The following is a 27,689-nucleotide window of genomic DNA, read 5'->3' as shown; positions in this document are numbered from 1 at the left end:
ATGTATATAATAACACCGCTATATGGTACCATAGCTGCCAGGACTATATATATAATAACACCGCTATATGGTACCATAGCTGCCAGGACTATATATATAATAACACCGCTATATGGTACCATAGCTGCCAGGACTATATATATAATAACACCGCTATATGGTACCATAGCTGCCAGGACTGTATATATATAATAACACCACTATATAGTACTATAGCTGCCAGGACTGTATATATAATAACACCGCTATATGGTACCATAGCTGCCAGGACTATATATATAATAACACCGCTATATGGTACCATAGTTGCCAGGACTATATATATAATAACACCGCTATATGGTACCATAGCTGCCAGTACTATATATATAATAACACCGTTATATGGTACCATAGCTGCCAGTACTATATATATAATAACACCGCTATATGGTACCATAGCTGCCAGGACTATATATATAATAACACCGCTATATGGTACCATAGCTGCCAGGACTATATATATATAATAACACCGCTATATGGTACCATAGCTGCCAGGACTGTATATATATAATAACACCGCTATATGGTACCATAGCTGCCAGTACTATATATATAATAACACCGCTATATGGTACCATAGCTGCCAGGACTATATATATAATAACACCGCTATATGGTACCATAGCTGCCAGGACTATATATATAATAACACCGCTATATGGTACCATAGCTGCCAGGACTATATATATAATAACACCGCTATATGGTACCATAGCTGCCAGGACTATATATATAATAACACCGCTATATGGTACCATAGCTGCCAGGACTGTATATATATAATAACACCACTATATAGTACTATAGCTGCCAGGACTGTATATATAATAACACCGCTATATGGTACCATAGCTGCCAGTACTATATATATAATAACACTGCTATATGGTACCATAGCTGCCAGGACTATATATAATAACACCGCTATATGGTACCATAGCTGCCAGTACTATATATATAATAACACCGCTATATGGTACCATAGCTGCCAGGACTGTATATATATATAATAACACCGCTATATGGTACCATAGCTGCCAGGACTGTATATATATAATAACACCACTATATGGTACCATAGCTGCCAGTACTATGTATATAATAACACCGCTATATGGTACCATAGCTGCCAGTACTATATATATAATAACACCGCTATATGGTACCATAGCTGCCAGGACTATATATATAATAACACCGCTATATGGTACCATAGCTGCCAGGACTATATATATAATAACACCGCTATATGGTACCATAGCTGCCAGGACTATATATATAATAACACTGCTATATGGTACCATAGCTGCCAGGACTATATATATAATAACACCGCTATATGGTACCATAGCTGCCAGTACTATGTATATAATAACACTGCAATATGGTACTATAGCTGCCAGGACTATATATATAATAACACTGCTATATGGTACCATAGCTGCCAGTACTATATATATAATAACACCGCTATATGGTACCATAGCTGCCAGGACTATATATATAATAACACCGCTATATGGTACCATAGCTGCCAGGACTATATATATAATAACACCGCTATATGGTACTATAGCTGCCAGTACTATATATAATAACACCGCTATATGGTACCATAGCTGCCAGGACTATATAAATAATAACACTGCTATATGGTACCATAGCTGCCAGGACTATATATATAATAACACCGCTATATGGTACCATAGCTGCCAGGGCTATATATATATAATAACACCGCTATATGGTACCATAGCTGCCAGGACTATATATAGAATAACACCGCTATATGGTACCATAGTTGCCAGGACTATATATATAATAACACCGCTATATGGTACCATAGCTGCCAGGACTATATATATAATAACACCGCTATATGGTACCATAGCTGCCAGTACTATATATATATAATAACACCGCTATATGGTACCATAGCTGCCAGGACTATATATATAATAACACCGCTATATGGTACCATAGCTGCCAGGACTATATATAATAACACCACTATATGGTACCATAGCTGCCAGTACTATGTATATTATAACACTGCTATATGGTACCATAGCTGCCAGGACTATATATATAATAACACCGCTATATGGTACTATAGCTGCCAGTACTATATATAATAACACCGCTATATGGTACCATAGCTGCCAGGACTATATAAATAATAACACTGCTATATGGTACCATAGCTGCCAGGACTATATATATAATAACACCGCTATATGGTACCATAGCTGCCAGGACTATATATGTAATAACACCGCTATATGGTACCATAGCTGCCAGGACTATATATAATAACACCGCTATATGGTACCATAGCTGCCAGGACTATATATAGAATAACACCGCTATATGGTACCATAGTTGCCAGGACTATATATATAATAACACCGCTATATGGTACCATAGCTGCCAGGACTATATATATAATAACACCGCTATATGGTACCATAGCTGCCAGTACTTTATATATAATAACACCGCTATATGGTACCATAGCTGCCAGGACTATATATATAATAACACCGCTATATGGTACCATAGCTGCCAGGACTATATATAATAACACCACTATATGGTACCATAGCTGCCAGGACTATATATAATAACACCACTATATGGTACCATAGCTGCCAGGACTATATATAATAACACCGCTATATGGTACCATAGCTGCCAGTACTATGTATATTATAACACTGCTATATGGTACCATAGCTGCCAGGACTATATATATAATAACACCGCTATATGGTACCATAGCTGCCAGTACTATATATATAATAACACCGCTATATGGTACCATAGCTGCCAGGACTGTATATATATAATAACACCGCTATATGGTACCATAGCTGCCAGTACTATATATATATAATAACACTGCTATATGGTACCATAGCTGCCAGGACTATATATATAATAACACTGCTATATGGTACCATAGCTGCCAGGACTATATATATAATAACACTGCTATATGGTACCATAGCTGCCAGGACTATATATAATAACACCGCTATATGGTACTATAGCTGCCAGGACTATATATATAATAACACTGCTATATGGTACCATAGCTGCCAGGACTGTATATATATATAATAACACCGCTATATGGTACCATAGCTGCCAGTACTATATATATAATAACACTGCTATATGGTACCATAGCTGCCAGTACTATGTATATAATAACACTGCTATATGGTACCATAGCTGCCAGGACTATATATAATAACACCGCTATATGGTACCATAGCTGCCAGTACTATATATATATAATAACACCGCTATATGGTACCATAGCTGCCAGGACTGTATATATATAATAACACCGCTATATGGTACTATAGCTGCCAGGACTATATATATAATAACACCGCTATATGGTACCATAGCTGCCAGGACTATATATATAATAACACCGCTATATGGTACCATAGCTGCCAGGACTATATATATAATAACACCGCTATATGGTACCATAGCTGCCAGGACTATATATATAATAACACCGCTATATGGTACCATAGCTGCCAGGACTATATATATAATAACACCGCTATATGGTACCATAGCTGCCAGTACTATGTATATAATAACACTGCTATATGGTACTATAGCTGCCAGGACTATATATATAATAACACTGCTATATGGTACCATAGCTGCCAGGACTATATATATAATAACACCGCTATATGGTACTATAGCTGCCAGTACTATATATAATAACACCGCTATATGGTACCATAGCTGCCAGGACTATATAAATAATAACACTGCTATATGGTACCATAGCTGCCAGGACTATATATATAATAACACCGCTATATGGTACCATAGCTGCCAGTACTTTATATATAATAACACCGCTATATGGTACCATAGCTGCCAGGACTATATATATAATAACACCGCTATATGGTACCATAGCTGCCAGGACTATATATAATAACACCACTATATGGTACCATAGCTGCCAGGACTATATATAATAACACCACTATATGGTACCATAGCTGCCAGGACTATATATAATAACACCGCTATATGGTACCATAGCTGCCAGGACTATATATATAATAACACCGCTATATGGTACTATAGCTGCCAGGACTATATATATAATAACACCGCTATATGGTACTATAGCTGCCAGTACTATATATAATAACACCGCTATATGGTACCATAGCTGCCAGGACTATATAAATAATAACACTGCTATATGGTACCATAGCTGCCAGGACTATATATATAATAACACCGCTATATGGTACCATAGCTGCCAGGACTATATATGTAATAACACCGCTATATGGTACCATAGCTGCCAGTACTATATATGTAATAACACCGCTATATGGTACCATAGCTGCCAGTACTATATATATAATAACACCGCTATATGGTACTATAGCTGCCAGTACTATGTATATAATAACACCGCTATATGGTACCATAGCTGCCAGTACTATATATATAATAACACCGCTATATGGTACTATAGCTGCCAGGACTATATATATAATAACACCGCTATATGGTACCATAGCTGCCAGGACTATATATATAATAACACCGCTATATGGTACCATAGCTGCCAGTACTATATATATATAATAACATCGCTATATGGTACCATAGCTGCCAGGACTATATATAATAACACCGCTATATGGTACCATAGTTGCCAGGACTATATATATAATAACACCGCTATATGGTACCATAGTTGCCAGGACTATATATATAATAACACCGCTATATGGTACCATAGCTGCCAGGACTATATATAATAACACCACTATATGGTACCATAGCTGCCAGGACTATATATAATAACACCGCTATATGGTACCATAGCTGCCAGTACTATATATATAATAACACCGCTATATGGTACTATAGCTGCCAGGACTATATATATAATAACACAGCTATATGGTACCATAGCTGCCAGGACTATATATATAATAACACCGCTATATGGTACCATAGCTGCCAGGACTGTATATATATATAATAACACCGCTATATGGTACTATAGTTGCCAGGACTATATATAATAACACCGCTATATGGTACCATAGCTGCCAGGACTATATATATAATAACACCGCTATATGGTACCATAGCTGCCAGTACTATGTATATAATAACACCGCTATATGGTACCATAGCTGCCAGGACTGTATATATATAATAACACCACTATATAGTACTATAGCTGCCAGGACTGTATATATAATAACACCGCTATATGGTACCATAGTTGCCAGGACTATATATATAATAACACCGCTATATGGTACCATAGCTGCCAGTACTATATATATAATAACACCGTTATATGGTACCATAGCTGCCAGTACTATATATATAATAACACCGCTATATGGTACCATAGCTGCCAGGACTATATATATAATAACACCGCTATATGGTACCATAGCTGCCAGGACTATATATATAATAACACCGCTATATGGTACCATAGCTGCCAGGACTGTATATATATAATAACACCGCTATATGGTACCATAGCTGCCAGTACTATATATATAATAACACCGCTATATGGTACCATAGCTGCCAGGACTATATATATAATAACACCGCTATATGGTACCATAGCTGCCAGGACTATATATATAATAACACCGCTATATGGTACCATAGCTGCCAGGACTATATATATAATAACACCGCTATATGGTACCATAGCTGCCAGGACTATATATATAATAACACCGCTATATGGTACCATAGCTGCCAGGACTGTATATATATAATAACACCACTATATAGTACTATAGCTGCCAGGACTGTATATATAATAACACCGCTATATGGTACCATAGCTGCCAGTACTATATATATAATAACACTGCTATATGGTACCATAGCTGCCAGGACTATATAAATAATAACACCGCTATATGGTACTATAGCTGCCAGTACTATGTATATAATAACACCGCTATATGGTACCATAGCTGCCAGGACTGTATATATATATAATAACACCGCTATATGGTACCATAGCTGCCAGGACTGTATATATAATAACACCACTATATGGTACCATAGCTGCCAGTACTATGTATATAATAACACCGCTATATGGTACCATAGCTGCCAGTACTATATATATAATAACACCGCTATATGGTACCATAGCTGCCAGGACTATATATATAATAACACCGCTATATGGTACCATAGCTGCCAGGACTATATATATAATAACACCGCTATATGGTACCATAGCTGCCAGGACTATATATATAATAACACTGCTATATGGTACCATAGCTGCCAGGACTATATATATAATAACACCGCTATATGGTACCATAGCTGCCAGTACTATGTATATAATAACACTGCTATATGGTACTATAGCTGCCAGGACTATATATATAATAACACTGCTATATGGTACCATAGCTGCCAGTACTATATATATAATAACACCGCTATATGGTACCATAGCTGCCAGGACTATATATATAATAACACCGCTATATGGTACCATAGCTGCCAGGACTATATATATAATAACACCGCTATATGGTACTATAGCTGCCAGTACTATATATAATAACACCGCTATATGGTACCATAGCTGCCAGGACTATATAAATAATAACACTGCTATATGGTACCATAGCTGCCAGGACTATATATATAATAACACCGCTATATGGTACCATAGCTGCCAGGGCTATATATATATAATAACACCGCTATATGGTACTATAGCTGCCAGTACTATATATATAATAACACCGCTATATGGTACTATAGCTGCCAGTACTATATATATAATAACACCGCTATATGGTACCATAGCTGCCAGGACTATATATGTAATAACACCACTATATGGTACCATAGCTGCCAGTACTATATATGTAATAACACCGCTATATGGTACCATAGCTGCCAGTACTATATATATAATAACACCGCTATATGGTACTATAGCTGCCAGTACTATGTATATAATAACACTGCTATATGGTACCATAGCTGCCAGGACTATATATAATAACACCGCTATATGGTACCATAGCTGCCAGGACTGTATATATATAATAACACCACTATATAGTACTATAGCTGCCAGGACTGTATATATAATAACACCGCTATATGGTACCATAGCTGCCAGGACTATATATAATAACACCGCTATATGGTACCATAGCTGCCAGTACTATATATATAATAACACCGCTATATGGTACCATAGTTGCCAGGACTACATATATAATAACACCGCTATATGGTACCATAGCTGCCAGTACTATATATATAATAACACCGCTATATGGTACCATAGCTGCCAGGACTGTATATATATAATAACACCGCTATATGGTACCATAGCTGCCAGTATTATATATATAATAACACCGCTTTATGGTACCATAGCTGCCAGTACTATATATATAATAACACCGTTATATGGTACCAAAGCTGCCAGTACTATATATAATAACACCGCTATATGGTACCATAGCTGCCAGGACTATATATATAATAACACCGCTATATGGTACCATAGCTGCCAGTACTATGTATATAATAACACTGCTATATGGTACTATAGCTGCCAGGACTATATATATAATAACACTGCTATATGGTACCATAGCTGCCAGTACTATATATTTAATAACACCACTATATAGTACTATAGCTGCCAGGACTGTATATATAATAACACCGCTATATGGTACCATAGCTGCCAGGACTATATATATAATAACACCGCTATATGGTACCATAGCTGCCAGGACTATATATATAATAACACCGCTATATGGTACCATAGCTGCCAGGACTATATATATAATAACACCGCTATATGGTACCATAGCTGCCAGGACTGTATATATATAATAACACCACTATATAGTACTATAGCTGCCAGGACTGTATATATAATAACACCGCTATATGGTACCATAGCTGCCAGGACTATATATAATAACACCGCTATATGGTACCATAGCTGCCAGTACTATATATATAATAACACCGCTATATGGTACCATAGTTGCCAGGACTATATATATAATAACACCGCTATATGGTACCATAGCTGCCAGGACTATATATATTAACACCGCTATATGGTACCATAGCTGCCAGGACTATATATATTAACACCGCTATATGGTACCATAGCTGCCAGTACTATATATATAATAACACCGCTATATGGTACCATAGCTGCCAGGACTATATATGTAATAACACCACTATATGGTACCATAGCTGCCAGTACTATATATGTAATAACACCGCTATATGGTACCATAGCTGCCAGTACTATATATATAATAACACCGCTATATGGTACTATAGCTGCCAGTACTATGTATATAATAACACTGCTATATGGTACCATAGCTGCCAGGACTATATATAATAACACCGCTATATGGTACCATAGCTGCCAGGACTGTATATATATAATAACACCACTATATAGTACTATAGCTGCCAGGACTGTATATATAATAACACCGCTATATGGTACCATAGCTGCCAGGACTATATATAATAACACCGCTATATGGTACCATAGCTGCCAGTACTATATATATAATAACACCGCTATATGGTACCATAGTTGCCAGGACTACATATATAATAACACCGCTATATGGTACCATAGCTGCCAGTACTATATATATAATAACACCGCTATATGGTACCATAGCTGCCAGGACTGTATATATATATAATAACACCGCTATATGGTACCATAGCTGCCAGTATTATATATATAATAACACCGCTTTATGGTACCATAGCTGCCAGTACTATATATATAATAACACCGTTATATGGTACCAAAGCTGCCAGTACTATATATAATAACACCGCTATATGGTACCATAGCTGCCAGGACTATATATATAATAACACCGCTATATGGTACTGTCACGGGTGGTCCCGCGATCCCCGTCACGGATCGCGGGCTCACCCGTGCCGTCGGTCCCCCGCCAGCGCACCGCAAGCGCTACTCACGGGTCCCGGCTCCTGCCCCTCCGGCGTCGGCTCCGTCCGCAGCTTCCTCGTCCCCTTCGGCTGTGCGCGCGCGTCCCCGACAGCTAGGGCGCGCGCGCGGCAAGTTCTGTAAATTTAAAGGGCCAGCGCGCCACTAATTTGCGCTGGCCTTTTCCCTTTAATTATTTAACCCTGCCTCTTCCTGTTACCCTTGCCGGATCTTTGTGCCTTGCGCCCTAGAGAAAGCTGTATTTTGATGCCTTGTGCTGTTCTTGAGATTTCCTGTTGTGACCCCAGTTCCGTTTTTGACTACGCTCCTTTGCCGCCTGTCCTGACCTGTTGCTACGACTCTGACTACGAACCTGTGCTGCCCGTCCTGACCTCCTGCCTGACCCCGACTACGAGATTGCCTGCCGATTCTGTACCTCGACCTTGGCTGCCACTGCGGACAAGTCACGCCTGTGGAACGACCTGGTGGTACCACGCCGCAGCAAGTCCAACCCGCTTTGCGGCGGGCTCTGGTGAAAACCGGGTGCCACTTAGACTCCGGTCCCAGGTAGTGGCTTGTGCCATCGTCCGCAGTGGTTCAGAGGATCCACAACCTCTAAGCCTGACAGTAAGATCCGGCCATGGATCCCGCTGAGGTGCCGCTTCCTACTCGGCCGACTCTGGCTGCCATCGTGGGTCAACAATCCCGAGAGATTGTCGCTCAACGCCAACAGCTGGAACAGGTTACCGCCATGCTGCAGCAGCTGCTGGCCACCCAGCAGCAACAACAGGTTCCTGAGGCCGCTCCAGTGGCTCCCGCTATCCCGGCTTCTCTTCCCGCCGCTGAACCGAGGCTACGGCTGTCTATGCCCGGGAAGTATGATGGTGATCCCAAGTCTTGCAGGGGCTTCATAACCCAGTGCTCCCTGCATTTTGAGTTGATGCCGTCTCAATTCTCCACGGAACGATCCAAGGTGGCCTTCATCGTCAGCCTTCTCTCTGGTAAGGCCCTGGCCTGGGCTACTCCTCTCTGGGACAGAGACGACCCGGTCACAGACAATCTCACTGCATTTCTGGCGGAGTTCCGGTCCGTTTTTGAGGAACCTGCACGGGCCTCTTCTGCCGAGACTGCGCTGTTGAATCTCCGCCAGGGGGGCTCATCCGTGGGAGAATATGCGGTCCAGTTCCGTACCTTGGCCACGGAACTTTCCTGGAACGATGCGGCCCTGTCCGCAACCTTTAAGAAGGGACTTGCCCCTCATATTAAAGACGCTCTGGCCGCTCGAGATCTGCCGTCTACCCTGGGTGGTCTTATCACCTTAGCCACCCGGATTGATGTGCGATTTAGAGAACGTGCTGAGGAATTACGCCTAGAGCTACCGCAAGTTCGCCCACGACGATTTCCTCGCCTGGCTCCAGCTTTTCAAAGACCGCTCCAGCCCCCTGATGTACCACCCGTGGAGGAGCCTATGGAGGTGGACAGGCTCAGACTCTCTCCCCAGGAGCGTATCAGAAGGCGTCAGGGAAACCTCTGCTTCTACTGTGCCAGTCCTGGACACTTCCTGGGGTCTTGCCCAATCCGTCCCCAACCTTCGGGAAACGCCAGCACCTAGGGTTCTTGGGAGAAGCGTCCCTAGGTGTGAGCAAAGCTTCTCCACGTTTGATGTTACCGGTGCTTCTCAGCGTGGGCACCGGCACCCAGATCCAGGTCTCTGCCTTCTTGGACTCAGGCTCCGCGGGGAACTTCGTGGATGCCGCCTTGGTCTCCCGGCATCACCTTCCTGTGGTCCGTCTTGAAAGGCCGTTGGTCATCTCCTCCGTCAGTGGACAAATCCTTTCTGACCCGGTCCACTACCGCACCAAGCCACTGTCTATGCAAGTCGGTGTGCTGCACAAGGAGAACCTGTCCTTTTATGTGCTTCCACGTTCCACATCCTCCATCCTGTTGGGTCTACCATGGTTGCAGTTCCACGCACCCGTTCTTGACTGGAAGACGGGGGAGATCCTTCGGTGGGGATCCGACTGCCAATCTCGTTGTGTGGATTTGCCTCGTCCAGTGCCAGTTCTGGTCTCTTCTGTGTCCCTTAAGGCCCTGGAGGGTCTTCCGGCATGTTATAAGGACTTTCGTGATGTCTTCTCAAAGAAGCAAGCTGAGACGTTGCCACCTCACCGTCCCTACGATTGTCCTGTGGATCTCTTGCCGGGCACTTCTCCCCCACGGGGTCGTGTGTATCCGCTTTCTGTACCAGAAACCTCAGCCATGTCGGACTATATCCGAGAAAATCTGCAGAGGGGATTTATACGCAAGTCTTCCTCCCCGGCTGGTGCAGGTTTTTTCTTTGTGACCAAAAAGGACGGGTCACTCCGACCATGCATAGACTATCGCGGTCTTAACAAAATCACGGTTAAGAACCGTTATCCGTTGCCATTGGTCACTGAGTTGTTTGACCGCCTTCGTGGAGCCAAGATCTTCTCCAAGTTGGATCTTCGTGGGGCTTACAACCTCATTCGTATCCGCCAAGGGGATGAATGGAAGACCGCTTTTAATACCCGAGATGGACACTTCGAATATCTGGTGATGCCGTTCGGACTCTGTAATGCACCAGCCGTCTTTCAGGAGTTCGTGAATGACATCTTTAGAGACTTGCTTTATGTCTGTGTGGTGGTCTATCTGGACGATATCCTCGTGTTTTCTCCGGACCTTGAGACCCACCAAGTCCAAGTACGGCAAGTACTCAGTCGATTAAGGACCAATCGTCTCTATGCCAAGCTGGAAAAGTGTCTGTTCCATCAGCAGAGTATTCCATTTCTCGGCTATGTTATCTCGGACAAAGGCCTTCGTATGGATCCTGCCAAGCTGTCGGCGGTTCTTCAGTGGCCTCGCCCAGTGGGACTGCGCGCTATACAGCGATTTTTGGGCTTTGCGAATTATTACCGCCAGTTCATTCCACGTTTTTCCTCTCTGGTATCTCCAATTGTGGCACTTACCAAGAAGGGTGCCAATCCCCGACTCTGGCCTTCGGCAGCTGAGGAGGCCTTTAAGAACTTAAAATCTTTGTTTGCCTCGGCTCCAGTCCTGGTGCGTCCCGACGTTGAAAAGCCTTTTCATCTGGAAGTGGATGCCTCCTCTGTAGGGGCCGGAGCAGTGCTCACGCAGAAGGGTCCCAAAGGCCGCACAGTCACCTGTGGATTCTTCTCCAAGTCTTTTTCCTCCGCGGAGAGGAATTACGGGATAGGAGATCGAGAATTATTGGCGATCAAGCTTGCCCTAGAAGAGTGGCGTTATCTCCTGGAGGGAGCTCGGTTTCCGGTCAGCATCTATACAGACCACAAAAACCTCCTCTATCTCCAGACGGCTCAGCGACTCAACCCACGCCAAGCTCGTTGGTCACTCTTCTTCGCCCGGTTCGATTTTCTCATTCATTTTCGTCCGGCCGAGAAGAACATCAAGGCAGACGCCCTTTCCCGTGCTTCGGATGTTGTTGGGGAAGAACCGGTTCCTCGTCATGTTATCTCTCCTGACCGACTTGTACTGGCCGCGCCAGTGGATCTTCGTCTATTACCTCCTGGCAAGACATACGTACGACCTGCGCTACGGAGGAGAATTCTGTCTTGGGGACATTGCTCCCGTGTGGCTGGGCATCCTGGGGTGCAGCGTTCTATCGCCCTCATTACCCGATTCTACTGGTGGCCAGACCTGGCCAGAGATGTCCGGGATTTTGTGGGTGCCTGTACTTCCTGTGCCCGGAATAAGCCTTCACGTCTTAAGCCTGCTGGTCTTCTTCTGCCGTTGCCAATACCCAGCTGTCCATGGACTCATATTGCTATGGATTTCATCACGGATCTACCATCTTCTTCAGGCAATACTGTCATCTGGGTGGTGACTGACCGGTTCTCTAAGATGGCCCATTTTATTCCTCTACCAGGTTTGCCAGCTGCTCCATGTCTTGCCGAACAGTTCTTTCACCACATCTTCCGACTCCATGGACTTCCACGACACATAGTCTCTGACCGTGGAGTACAGTTTGTCTCGAAATTTTGGCGTTCTCTCTGTAACCAACTACAGGTGAAGTTGGACTTCTCTTCTGCCTATCATCCCCAGTCGAACGGGCAGGTGGAGAGAGTTAACCAGACTTTGGGCTGCTATCTACGCCACTTTGTTTCTGCCCGTCAGGACGATTGGTCCCAATTGTTGCCTTGGGCGGAGTTTTCCTATAACTCCTTGGACTCTGCATCAGCGGGTTCTGCTCCATTTTTTGTCAACTATGGACTCCATCCTCGCCCGCCTCTACCTCTACCCGTGGCTTCTGATGTTCCTGCAGTTGAGGAGTTGGTACAGGACTTAAAAACCATCTGGGAGCAGACCCGCCTTTCCTTATTACAGGCCTCGACGCAAACTAAGATTCAAGCCGATAAGAGACGCAGACCTTCCCCCGTCTTCTCTCCTGGTGACAAGGTTTGGCTGTCCTCCAAATACGTCCGGCTTAAAATTCCTGGCTACAAGCTCGGTCCTCGTTTCCTGGGTCCCTTCGAGGTGATGCATCGCATCAATCCAGTCTCATATAAGCTGCGCCTTCCTCCTACCATGCGCATCCCGAACTCCTTCCATGTATCCCTGCTCAAGCCTGTCATCTTGAACCGCTTCTCCCGACAGCTGTCTCCTCCTGCTCCAGTGGCCGACTCCTCTGACATCTATGAGGTAAAGGAGATCCTTGATGCTAAGACTGTAAGAGGTAAGCGGTTCTTCTTGGTTGACTGGAAGGGGTTCGGGCCTGAGGAGAGATCCTGGGAGCCCGAGGACAATATCCTGGACCAGGATCTCCTGCAGAGATTCCTCCAGCCCAGAAAGAGGGGGAGGCCGAAGGGGGGGGGTACTGTCACGGGTGGTCCCGCGATCCCCGTCACGGATCGCGGGCTCACCCGTGCCGTCGGTCCCCCGCCAGCGCACCGCAAGCGCTACTCACGGGTCCCGGCTCCTGCCCCTCCGGCGTCGGCTCCGTCCGCAGCTTCCTCGTCCCCTTCGGCTGTGCGCGCGCGTCCCCGACAGCTAGGGCGCGCGCGCGGCAAGTTCTGTAAATTTAAAGGGCCAGCGCGCCACTAATTTGCGCTGGCCTTTTCCCTTTAATTATTTAACCCTGCCTCTTCCTGTTACCCTTGCCGGATCTTTGTGCCTTGCGCCCTAGAGAAAGCTGTATTTTGATGCCTTGTGCTGTTCTTGAGATTTCCTGTTGTGACCCCAGTTCCGTTTTTGACTACGCTCCTTTGCCGCCTGTCCTGACCTGTTGCTACGACTCTGACTACGAACCTGTGCTGCCCGTCCTGACCTCCTGCCTGACCCCGACTACGAGATTGCCTGCCGATTCTGTACCTCGACCTTGGCTGCCACTGCGGACAAGTCACGCCTGTGGAACGACCTGGTGGTACCACGCCGCAGCAAGTCCAACCCGCTTTGCGGCGGGCTCTGGTGAAAACCGGGTGCCACTTAGACTCCGGTCCCAGGTAGTGGCTTGTGCCATCGTCCGCAGTGGTTCAGAGGATCCACAACCTCTAAGCCTGACAGGTACCATAGCTGCCAGTACTATGTATATAATAACACTGCTATATGGTACTATAGCTGCCAGGACTATATATATATAATAACACTGCTATATGGTACCATAGCTGCCAGTACTATATATTTAATAACACCACTATATAGTACTATAGCTGCCAGGACTGTATATATAATAACACCGCTATATGGTACCATAGCTGCCAGGACTATATATATAATAACACCGCTATATGGTACCATAGCTGCCAGGACTATATATATAATAACACCGCTATATGGTACCATAGCTGCCAGGACTATATATATAATAACACCGCTATATGGTACCATAGCTGCCAGGACTGTATATATATAATAACACCACTATATAGTACTATAGCTGCCAGGACTGTATATATAATAACACCGCTATATGGTACCATAGCTGCCAGGACTATATATAATAACACCGCTATATGGTACCATAGCTGCCAGTACTATATATATAATAACACCGCTATATGGTACCATAGTTGCCAGGACTATATATATAATAACACCGCTATATGGTACCATAGCTGCCAGGACTATATATATTAACACCGCTATATGGTACCATAGCTGCCAGGACTATATATATTAACACCGCTATATGGTACCATAGCTGCCAGTACTATGTATATAATTACACCGCTATATGGTACCATAGCTGCCAGGACTATATATAATAACACCACTATATGGTACCATAGCTGCCAGGACTATATATATTAACACCGCTATATGGTACCATAGCTGCCAGTACTATGTATATAATAACACCGCTATATGGTACCATAGCTGCCAGGACTATATATAATAACAACACTATATGGTACCATAGCTGCCAGTACTATATATATAATAACACCGCTATATGGTACCATAGTTGCCAGTACTATATATATAACACCGCTATATGGTACCATAGCTGCCAGGACTGTATATATAATAACACCGCTATATGGTACCATAGCTGCCAGGACTATATATAATAACACCGCTATATGGTACCATAGCTGCCAGTACTATATATATAATAACACCGCTATATGGTACCATAGTTGCCAGTACTATATATATAACACCGCTATATGGTACCATAGCTGCCAGGACTATATATATAATAACACCGCTATATGGTACCATAGCTGCCAGTACTATATATATAATAACACCGTTATATGGTACCATAGCTGCCAGGACTATATATATTAACACCGCTATATGGTACCATAGCTGCCAGGACTATATATATTAACACCGCTATATGGTACCATAGCTGCCAGTACTATGTATATAATTACACCGCTATATGGTACCATAGCTGCCAGGACTATATATAATAACACCACTATATGGTACCATAGCTGCCAGGACTATATATATTAACACCGCTATATGGTACCATAGCTGCCAGTACTATGTATATAATAACACCGCTATATGGTACTATAGCTGCCAGTACTATGTATATAATAACATCGCTATATGGTACTATAGCTGCCAGTACTATATATAATAACACTGCTATATGGTACCATAGCTGCCAGTACTATATATATAATAACACCGCTATATGGTACCATAGCTGCCAGGACTATATATATAATAACATCGCTATATGGTACTATAGCTGCCAGTACTATGTATATAATAACATCGCTATATGGTACTATAGCTGCCAGTACTATATATAATAACACCGCTATATGGTACCATAGCTGCCAGGACTATATATATAATAACACCGCTATATGGTACCATAGCTGCCAGTACTATATATATAATAACACCGCTATATGGTACCATAGCTGCCAGGACTATATATATAATAACACCGCTATATGGTACTATAGCTGCCAGGACTATATATATAATAACACCGCTATATGGTACCATAGCTGCCAGTACTATATATATAATAACACCGCTATATGGTACCATAGCTGCCAGGACTATATATATAATAACACCATGTGGGAGATATGGCCCAGTAGAGACCGTGGTAGCGGGGTGCTGTGATGCAGTTCAAGACAGTGACACCAAAGTACAGTCCAAAACAGGTCTCGCCTGCGTTTATTGTAGCAGCAAAATAAAACAGCCTTTACATTCAGGTATTAAACAAACAAAATCCTACCCGTCAGGGTGCTAACTATACAGGTGTTCACTAACTCACCACTAACAAAATCACTTGGCTGCTCCAGGCACAGAGGTCAGGGCTGTGCGCTCTCCAGCCTCCTTCCAGAGAGAGACAACACTTCCAGCTCTGCTGAGCGGTTTAAAAAAAAAGACTGATTGGGCTGCTCCCATCACCTGTGTCCAAGGTGCTGGACACCCAACCTCAGCACTAAGGCCTTGCATAATAGCAAAACCTAGGGGAAACATACCGCCCATCCACAGTTAACCCCTTCAGTGTCTCACAACCACTATATGGTACCATAGCTGCCAGGACTATATATATATAATAACACCGCTATATGGTACCATAGCTGCCAGGACTATATATAATAACACTGCTATATGGTACCATAGCTGCCAGGACTATATATATATAATAACACCGCTATATGGTACCATAGCTGCCAGGACTATATATAATAACACTGCTATATGGTACCATAGCTGCCAGGACTATATATATATAATAACACCGCTATATGGTACCATAGCTGCCAGGACTATATATAATAACACCGCTATATGGTACCATAGCTGCCAGTACTATATATATAATAACACCGCTATATGGTACCATAGTTGCCAGTACTATATATATAACACCGCTATATGGTACCATAGCTGCCAGGACTATATATATAATAACACCGCTATATGGTACCATAGCTGCCAGTACTATATATATAATAACACCGCTATATGGTACCATAGCTGCCAGGACTATATATATATAATAACACCGCTATATGGTACCATAGCTGCCAGGACTATATATAATAACACTGCTATATGGTACCATAGCTGTCAGTACTATATATATAATAACACCGCTATATGGTACCATAGCTGCCAGGACTATATATGTAATAACACCGCTATATGGTACTATAGCTGCCAGTACTATATATGTAATAACACCGCTATATGGTACTATAGCTGCCAGGACTATATATATAATAACACCGCTATATGGTACTATAGCTGCCAGGACTATATATATAATAACACCGCTATATGGTACTATAGCTGCCAGTACTATATATATAATAACACCGCTATATAGTACTATAGCTGCCAGGACTATATATATAATAACACCGCTATATGGTACCATAGCTGCCAGGACTATATATATATATAATAACACCGCTATATGGTACCATAGCTGCCAGTACTATATATATAATAACACCGCTATATGGTACTATAGCTGCCAGTACTATATATATAATAACACTGCTATATGGTACTATAGCTGCCAGGACTATATATATAATAACACCGCTATATGGTACCATAGCTGCCAGGACTATATATATATAATAACACCGCTATATGGTACCATAGCTGCCAGTACTATATATATAATAACACCGCTATATGGTACCATAGCTGCCAGTACTATATATATAATAACACCGCTATATGGTACTATAGCTGCCAGTACTATGTATATAATAACACCGCTATATGGTACCATAGCTGCCAGGACTATATATGTAATAACACCGCTATATGGTACCATAGCTGCCAGTACTATATATATAATAACACCGCTATATGGTACCATAGCTGCCAGTACTATATATATAATAACACCGCTATATGGTACCATAGCTGCCAGGACTATATATATAATAACACCGCTATATGGTACCATAGCTGCCAGTACTATGTATATAATAACACCGCTATATGGTACCATAGCTGCCAGGACTATATATGTAATAACACCGCTATATGGTACCATAGCTGCCAGTACTATATATATAATAACACCGCTATATGGTACCATAGCTGCCAGGACTATATATGTAATAACACCGCTATATGGTACTATAGCTGCCAGGACTATATATATAATAACACCGCTATATGGTACTATAGCTGCCAGGACTATATATATAATAACACCGCTATATGGTACTATAGCTGCCAGTACTATATATATAATAACACCGCTATATAGTACTATAGCTGCCAGGACTATATATATAATAACACCGCTATATGGTACCATAGCTGCCAGGACTATATATATATATATAATAACACCGCTATATGGTACCATAGCTGCCAGTACTATATATATAATAACACCGCTATATGGTACTATAGCTGCCAGTACTATATATATAATAACACTGCTATATGGTACTATAGCTGCCAGGACTATATATATAATAACACCGCTATATGGTACCATAGCTGCCAGGACTATATATATATAATAACACCGCTATATGGTACCATAGCTGCCAGTACTATATATATAATAACACCGCTATATGGTACCATAGCTGCCAGTACTATATATATAATAACACCGCTATATGGTACTATAGCTGCCAGTACTATGTATATAATAACACCGCTATATGGTACCATAGCTGCCAGGACTATATATGTAATAACACCGCTATATGGTACCATAGCTGCCAGTACTATATATATAATAACACCGCTATATGGTACCATAGCTGCCAGGACTATATATATAATAACACCGCTATATGGTACCATAGCTGCCAGTACTATATATATAATAACACCGCTATATGGTACCATAGCTGCCAGTACTATATATATAATAACACCGCTATATGGTGCCATAGCTGCCAGGACTATATATATAATAACACCGCTATATGGTACCATAGCTGCCAGTACTATATATATAATAACACCGCTATATGGTACTATAGCTGCCAGTACTATGTATATAATAACACCGCTATATGGTACCATAGCTGCCAGGACTATATATATAATAACATCGCTATATGGTACCATAGCTGCCAGGACTATATATATAATAACACCGCTATATGGTACCATAGCTGCCAGTACTATGTATATAATAACACTGCTATATGGTACTATAGCTGCCAGTACTATGTATATAATAACACCGCTATATGGTACCATAGCTGCCGGTACTATATATAATAACACCGCTATATGGTACTATAGCTGCCAGTACTATATATATAATAACACTGCTATATGGTACTATAGCTGCCAGGACTATATATATAATAACATCGCTATATGGTACCATAGCTGCCAGTATTATATATATAATAACACCGCTATATGGTACCATAGCTGCCAGGACTATATATATAATAACACTGCTATATGGTACTATAGCTGCCAGGACTATATATATAATAACACCGCTATATGGTACTATAGCTGCCAGGACTATATATATAATAACACCGCTATATGGTACCATAGCTGCCAGGACTATATATAATAACACCGCTATATGGTACCATAGCTGCCAGTACTATATATATAATAACACTGTTATATGGTACTATAGCTGCCAGGACTGTATATATATAATAACACCGCTATATGGTACCATAGCTGCCAGTACTATATATATAATAACACTGCTATATGGTACCATAGCTGCCAGTACTATGTATATAATAACACCGCTATATGGTACCATAGCTGCCAGGACTATATATATAATAACACCGCTATATGGTACCATAGCTGCCAGGACTATATATATAATAACACTGCTATATGGTACTATAGCTGCCAGTATTATATATATAATAACACCGCTATATGGTACCATAGCTGCCAGGACTATATATATAATAACACCGCTATATGGTACCATAGCTGCCAGGACTATATATATAATAACACCGCTATATGGTACCATAGCTGCCAGGACTATATATATAATAACACTGCTATATGGTACTATAGCTGCCAGTATTATATATATAATAACACCGCTATATGGTACCATAGCTGCCAGGACTATATATATAATAACACCGCTATATGGTACCATAGCTGCCAGTACTATATATATAATAACACTGCTATATGGTACTATAGCTGCCAGTATTATATATATAATAACACCGCTATATGGTACCATAGCTGCCAGGACTATATATATAATAACACTGCTATATGGTACCATAGCTGCCAGTACTATATATAATAACACCGCTATATGGTACCATAGCTGCCAGGACTATATAAATAATAACACCGCTATATGGTACCATAGCTGCCAGTACTATGTATATAATAACACCGCTATATGGTACCATAGCTGCCAGTACTATATATAATAACACCGCTATATGGTACCATAGCTGCCAGGACTATATAAATAATAACACCGCTATATGGTACCATAGCTGCCAGTACTATGTATATAATAACACCGCTATATGGTACCATAGCTGCCAGTACTATATATATAATAACACTGCTATATGGTACTATAGCTGCCAGTATTATATATATAATAACACCGCTATATGGTACCATAGCTGCCAGGACTATATATATAATAACACCGCTATATGGTACCATAGCTGCCAGGACTATATATATAATAACACCGCTATATGGTACCATAGCTGCCAGGACTATATATATAATAACACCGCTATATGGTACCATAGCTGCCAGGACTATATATATAATAACACTGCTATATGGTACTATAGCTGCCAGGACTATATATATAATAACACCGCTATATGGTACTATAGCTGCCAGGACTATATATATAATAACACCGCTATATGGTACCATAGCTGCCAGGACTATATATATAATAACACCGCTATATGGTACTATAGCTGCCAGTACTATGTATATAATAACACTGCTATATGGTACCATAGCTGCCAGGACTATATATGTAATAACACCGCTATATGGTACTATAGCTGCCAGGACTGTATATATATAATAACACCGCTATATGGTACCATAGCTGCCAGTACTATATATATAATAACACCGCTATATGGTACCATAGCTGCCAGGACTATATATATAATAACACCGCTATATGGTACCATAGCTGCCAGGACTATATATATAATAACACTGCTATATGGTACCATAGCTGCCAGGACTATATATATAATAACACCGCTATATGTATAGCTATTGTATAGTTGCTGGTGATGGACAATATATTTGGCTGCTTGTTCCCGACTTTCTGGTGATTTGTACCTGGAACACGTCTCCTGATATCAGGGCGCACGCCTCCTCCGCGTACTCTCTGCGCTGGGTGTACATGCCGCAGGGGTCCAGGCTTCGGGGCCCCGCGTCTGGGCAGGCACTGGAGACCTTGAACTTGTTGGTGAAGTCGTAGAGGCCGGCCTCGCTGTCGCCCTCGGGCGTGGTGAAGTCATCGTTCTGGTTCCAGTTGTAGGTCCCGCACAGACCGCGAACCTGGAGGCGAGAGTCATGGGGTCAGTCTGCAGCGACAGTGTAGTCCTCCCTATAACCTGTAGGGGCGCCACTGAGTCTACTGCACCTTATCAGCAAATGTGGGCTGCAGGGTGATGTACAGGGATGGAAACTCCACGTTCCAGATGAGGTGCGCTCCGAATGTCTGCAAGAGGAGGTGTGTGGAGGAGACGCGTCTGATGGACAGGTCAGGGGTCAGGAAGGGCAGGGTCACCGTCTGTCCGCCCACTGTGGGGTCACCTGGAGGTAGAGCATGGGGGTTACTCGTTGGACACAGATCACATGTGGCTCCAGGGGAACCACTTACCTGATGTCTGCAGTTTGACTGAGGTCTTGTGGACGGTAACAGAGACGGCTCGGAGACAGCTGACTGCCCCGGGACCTCCACAGTCCTCGTTCTCCCCGGAGATTAGGAGCTTTCCATCCATATAATCCTGCAAAAGAGGAGGAGCATGAACATGGGGTGTCCATAGAACATGCGTGTCCTCTCACACGTAACACATGACCCATCACCTGTACAAGGACATATTCACACTCTCCCTGGAAAGAGAACCTTCTGCCATCAAAGGTGACGTAGTGCGAGTGTCCCACCACCGAGCACTCTGCCGCACACTGGTCCTGAGAACATCGCCATCGCCCTCCGAGGCACGTGCTGAGAAGAGGAAGCCAACACGACTATGGAAAGGGCCAATGACAGATATGGGGGACACAAGTTGTGGACTTCGGGGGTGGAGCTCACCATTGGTTACACCTCTGCTTAATGACCTGACCCGGCGAGTATCTCTGTCTTCGGTGGTAACAAGGACATTCCTCCTCCGGCAAACAGCGCCCATCCTCCAGGTATAGGCCTGCCGGGCACTCACAGCCACTGACACATTCCTCCCGGCACTGTCCGTCATCATAGCTCCCCACCGAGGCGCAGCTGGCCGGGCAGGCGGACACACAGTCAGAGTACTGCTTGCCCATCAGGCAGTCCTTCCCTGGAGAAGCACCCAAGACTTCAGAGACAAGAGATGTACATGCCCACCATGATGCCCACCACACAGGCGCCTCTTGATGCCCACCACACAGGCGCATCTTGATGCCCACCACACAGGCGCCTCTTGATGCCCACCACACAGGCGCCTCTTGATGCCCACCACACAGGCGCCTCTTGATGCCCACCACACAGGCGCCTCTTGATGCCCACCACACAGGCGCCTCTTGATGCCCACCACACAGGCGCCTCATGATGCCCACCACACAGGCGCCTCTTGATGCCCACCACACAGGCGCCTCTTGATGCCCACCACACAGGCGCCTCTTGATGCCCACCACACAGGCGCCTCTTGATGCCCACCACACAGGCGCCTCTTGATGCCCACCACACAGGCGCCTCTTGATGCCCACCACACAGGCGCCTCATGATGCCCACCACACAGGCGCCTCTTGATGCCCACCACACAGGCGCCTCTTGATGCCCACCACACAGGCGCCTCTTGATGCCCACCACACAGGCGCCTCTTGATGCCCACCACACAGGCGCCTCTTGATGCCCACCACACAGGCGCCTCTTGATGCCCACCACACAGGCGCCTCATGATGCCCACCACACAGGTGCCTCATGATGCCCACCACACAGGCGCCTCATGATGCCCACCACACAGGCGCCTCATGATGCCCACCACACAGGCGCCTCATGATGCCCACCACACAGGCGCCTCATGATGCCCACCACACAGGCGCCTCATGATGCCCACCACCCATGGCCACCATGATGCCCAGCACATAGGCGCCTCATGATGCCCACCACACAGGCGCCTCATGATGCCCACCACACAGGCGCCTCATGATGCCCACCACACAGGCGCCTCATGATGCCCACCACACAGGCGCCTCATGATGCCCACCACACAGGCGCCTCATGATGCCCACCACCCATGGCCACCTCATGATGCCCACCACCCATGGCCACCTCATGATGCCCAGCACATAGGCGCCTCATGATGCCCACCACACAGGCGCCTCATGATGCCCACCACCCATGGCCACCATGATGCCCAGCACATAGGCGCCTCATGATGCCCACCACACAGGCGCCTCATGATGCCCGCCACCCATGCCCACCATGATGCCCGCCACCCATGCCCACCATGATGCCCGCCACCCATGCCCACCATGATGCCCACCACACAGGCACCTCATGATGCCCACCACACAGGCACCTCATGATGCCCACCACCCATGCGCTTCATGATGCCCAGCACACAGGCGCCTCATGATGCCTGCCACCCATGCCCACCATGATGCCCAGCACATAGGCGCCTCATGATGCCCACCACACAGGCGCCTCATGATGCCCACCACCCATGCCCACCATGATGCCCAGCACACAGGCGCCTCATGATGCCTGCCACCCATGCCCATCATGATGCCCAGCACATAGGCACCTCATGATGCCCACCACACGTGCCCACCATGATGCCCGCCACCCATGCGGAGCAACACGATACCAAGCACCACACCTAACTGCTCATCTCCACGACGTTGACCATCAATATCAATACATCCATAACACATAGCCACCTCCACGGTGCCCACCAGCACTACTCACCACAGAAGCTGGTCTTCCGCCAGGTGATGGTGATCTTCTTCTGGGAGCATTCCCGGGCATAGCTGGCAAATGTCTGGCACACAGAGGCAGTCCTGTCCTGCCCAGGGCCATTGTCCTGGCAGTAGGTGTACATACATGTGTCATAGAAGCCACTGGGGTCCACCTGGAAGGAGGAGAAGGTGCAGTGAGGATCCAGGAGACATTGGGGTGCAAAACAGACCACCTCCTATGCACATCCCTGCCCCCAACACCTCAAACACCCCACGACTGCCCACCCCCACCATCGTATACACCAAACAACTGCCCCCCATCACATCATACATCCCACTACTCCCCCCACCTCATTCACCCCACTACTGCCCACCACATCATACACCCCACTACTGCCCACCACATCATACACCCCACTACTGCCCACCACATCATACACCCCACTACTGCCCCCACCTCATTCACCCCACTACTGCCCACCACATCATACACCCCACTACTGCCCACCACATCATACACCCCACTACTGCCCACCACATCATACACCCAACTACTGCCCACCACATCATACACCCCACTACTGCCCACCACATCATACACCCCACTACTGCCCACCACATCATACACCCCACTACTGTCCACCACATCATACACCCCACTACTGCCCACCACATCATACACCCTACTACTGCCCACCACATCATACACCCCACTACTGTCCACCACATCATACACCCCACTACTGCCCACCACATCATACACCCCACTACTGTCCACCACATCATACACCCCACTACTGCCCACCACATCATACACCCCACTACTGCCCCACCACATCATACACCCCACTACTGTCCACCACATCATACACCCCACTACTGCCCACCACATCATACACCCCACTACTGCCCCACCACATCATACACCCCACTACTGCCCACCACATCATACACCCCACTACTGCCCCCCACATCATACACCCCACTACTGCCCCCCACCTCATTCACCCTACTACTGCCCACCACATCATACACCCCACTACTGCCCCCCACATCATACACCCCACTACTGTCCACCACATCATACACCCCACTACTGTCCACCACATCATACACCCCACTACTGCCCACCACATCATACACCCCACTACTGCCCACCACATCATACACCCTACTACTGTCCACCACCTCATTCACCCCACTACTGCCCACCACATCATACACCCCACTACTGTCCACCACATCATACACCCCACTACTGTCCACCACATCATACACCCCACTACTGCCCCCCACATCATACACCCCACTACTGCCCCCCACCTCATTCACCCTACTACTGCCCACCACATCATACACCCCACTACTGCCCCCCACATCATACACCCCACTACTGTCCACCACATCATACACCCCACTACTGTCCACCACATCATACACCCCACTACTGCCCACCACATCATACACCCCACTACTGCCCACCACATCATACACCCTACTACTGTCCACCACATCATACACCCCACTACTGTCCACCACATCATACACCCCACTACTGTCCACCACATCATACACCCCACTACTGCCCCCCACATCATACACCCCACTACTGCCCCCCACCTCATTCACCCTACTACTGCCCACCACATCATACACCCCACTACTGCCCCCCACATCATACACCCCACTACTGTCCACCACATCATACACCCCACTACTGTCCACCACATCATACACCCCACTACTGCCCACCACATCATACACCCCACTACTGCCCACCACATCATACACCCTACTACTGTCCACCACATCATACACCCCACTACTGCCCACCACATCATACACCCCACTACTGCCCACCACATCATACACCCCACTACTGCCCACCACATCATACACCCTACTACTGTCCACCACATCATACACCCCACTACTGTCCACCACATCATTCACCCCACTACTGCCCCCCACCTCATTCACCCCACTACTGTCCACCACATCATACACCCCACTACTGTCCCCCACCTCATTCACCCTACTACTGCTCCACCTCACTCCTGCACCCTCCACCTCATCCAGCCCCCTACTTCCCCACCACATCATACACCCCACTACTGTCCACCACATCATACACCCCACTACTGTCCACCACATCATTCACCCCACTACTGCCCACCACCTCATTCACCCCACTACTGCCCACCACATCATACACCCCACTACTGTCCACCACATCATACACCCCACTACTGCCCACCACATCATACACCCCACTACTGCCCACCACATCATACACCCCTCTACTTCCCCACCACATCATACACCCCACTACTGCCCACCACCTCATACACCCCACTACTGCCCACCACATCATACACCCCACTACTGCCCACCACATCATACACCCCACTACTGTCCACCACATCATACACCCCACTACTGCCCACCACCTCATACACCCCTCTACTTCCCCACCACATCATACACCCCACTACTGCCCACCACATCATACACCCCACTACTGTCCACCACATCATTCACCCCACTACTGCCCACCACATCATACACCCCTCTACTTCCCCACCACATCATACACCCCACTACTGCCCACCACATCATACACCCCACTACTGCCCACCACATCATACACCCCACTACTGCCCACCACATCATACACCCCACTACTGCCCACCACATCATACACCCCACTACTGCCCACCACATCATACACCCCACTACTGCCCACCACATCATACACCCCACTACTGTCCACCACATCATACACCCCACTACTGTCCACCACATCATACACCCCACTACTGCCCACCACCTCATTCACCCCACTACTGCCCACCACATCATACACCCCACTACTGCCCACCACATCATACACCCCACTACTGCCCCCCACCTCATTCACCCTACTACTGCCCACCACATCATACACCCCACTACTGCCCACCACATCATACACCCCACTACTGCCCCCACCACATCATACACCCCACTA

At 45.1% G+C, this 27,689-nt stretch overlaps 1 protein-coding gene across 5 annotated transcripts in view; it reads right to left on the bottom strand.

The window, feature by feature from the left end:
• Positions 1-27,689, bottom strand: part of LOC140133894 (SCO-spondin-like) — a 235,870-nt gene that overhangs the window by 187,714 nt on the left and 20,467 nt on the right. For all 5 annotated transcript variants that reach the window (XM_072154576.1, XM_072154577.1, XM_072154579.1 and 2 more), the window contains exons 10-15: positions 24,690-24,852; positions 22,836-23,076; positions 22,610-22,748; positions 22,404-22,530; positions 22,164-22,336; positions 21,857-22,078 (exon numbers count right to left, since the gene is read on the bottom strand). In XM_072154576.1, coding sequence (XP_072010677.1) covers positions 21,857-22,078; positions 22,164-22,336; positions 22,404-22,530; positions 22,610-22,748; positions 22,836-23,076; positions 24,690-24,852 — 1,065 coding nt within the window. The remainder of the gene's footprint in view (positions 1-21,856; positions 22,079-22,163; positions 22,337-22,403; positions 22,531-22,609; positions 22,749-22,835; positions 23,077-24,689; positions 24,853-27,689) is intronic.

This window comes from Engystomops pustulosus, chromosome 5 (genome assembly GCF_040894005.1).
Source record: "Engystomops pustulosus chromosome 5, aEngPut4.maternal, whole genome shotgun sequence".
Classification (NCBI taxonomy): Eukaryota; Metazoa; Chordata; class Amphibia; order Anura; family Leptodactylidae; genus Engystomops; species Engystomops pustulosus.
This window is presented reverse-complemented; position numbering and strand designations above follow the sequence as displayed.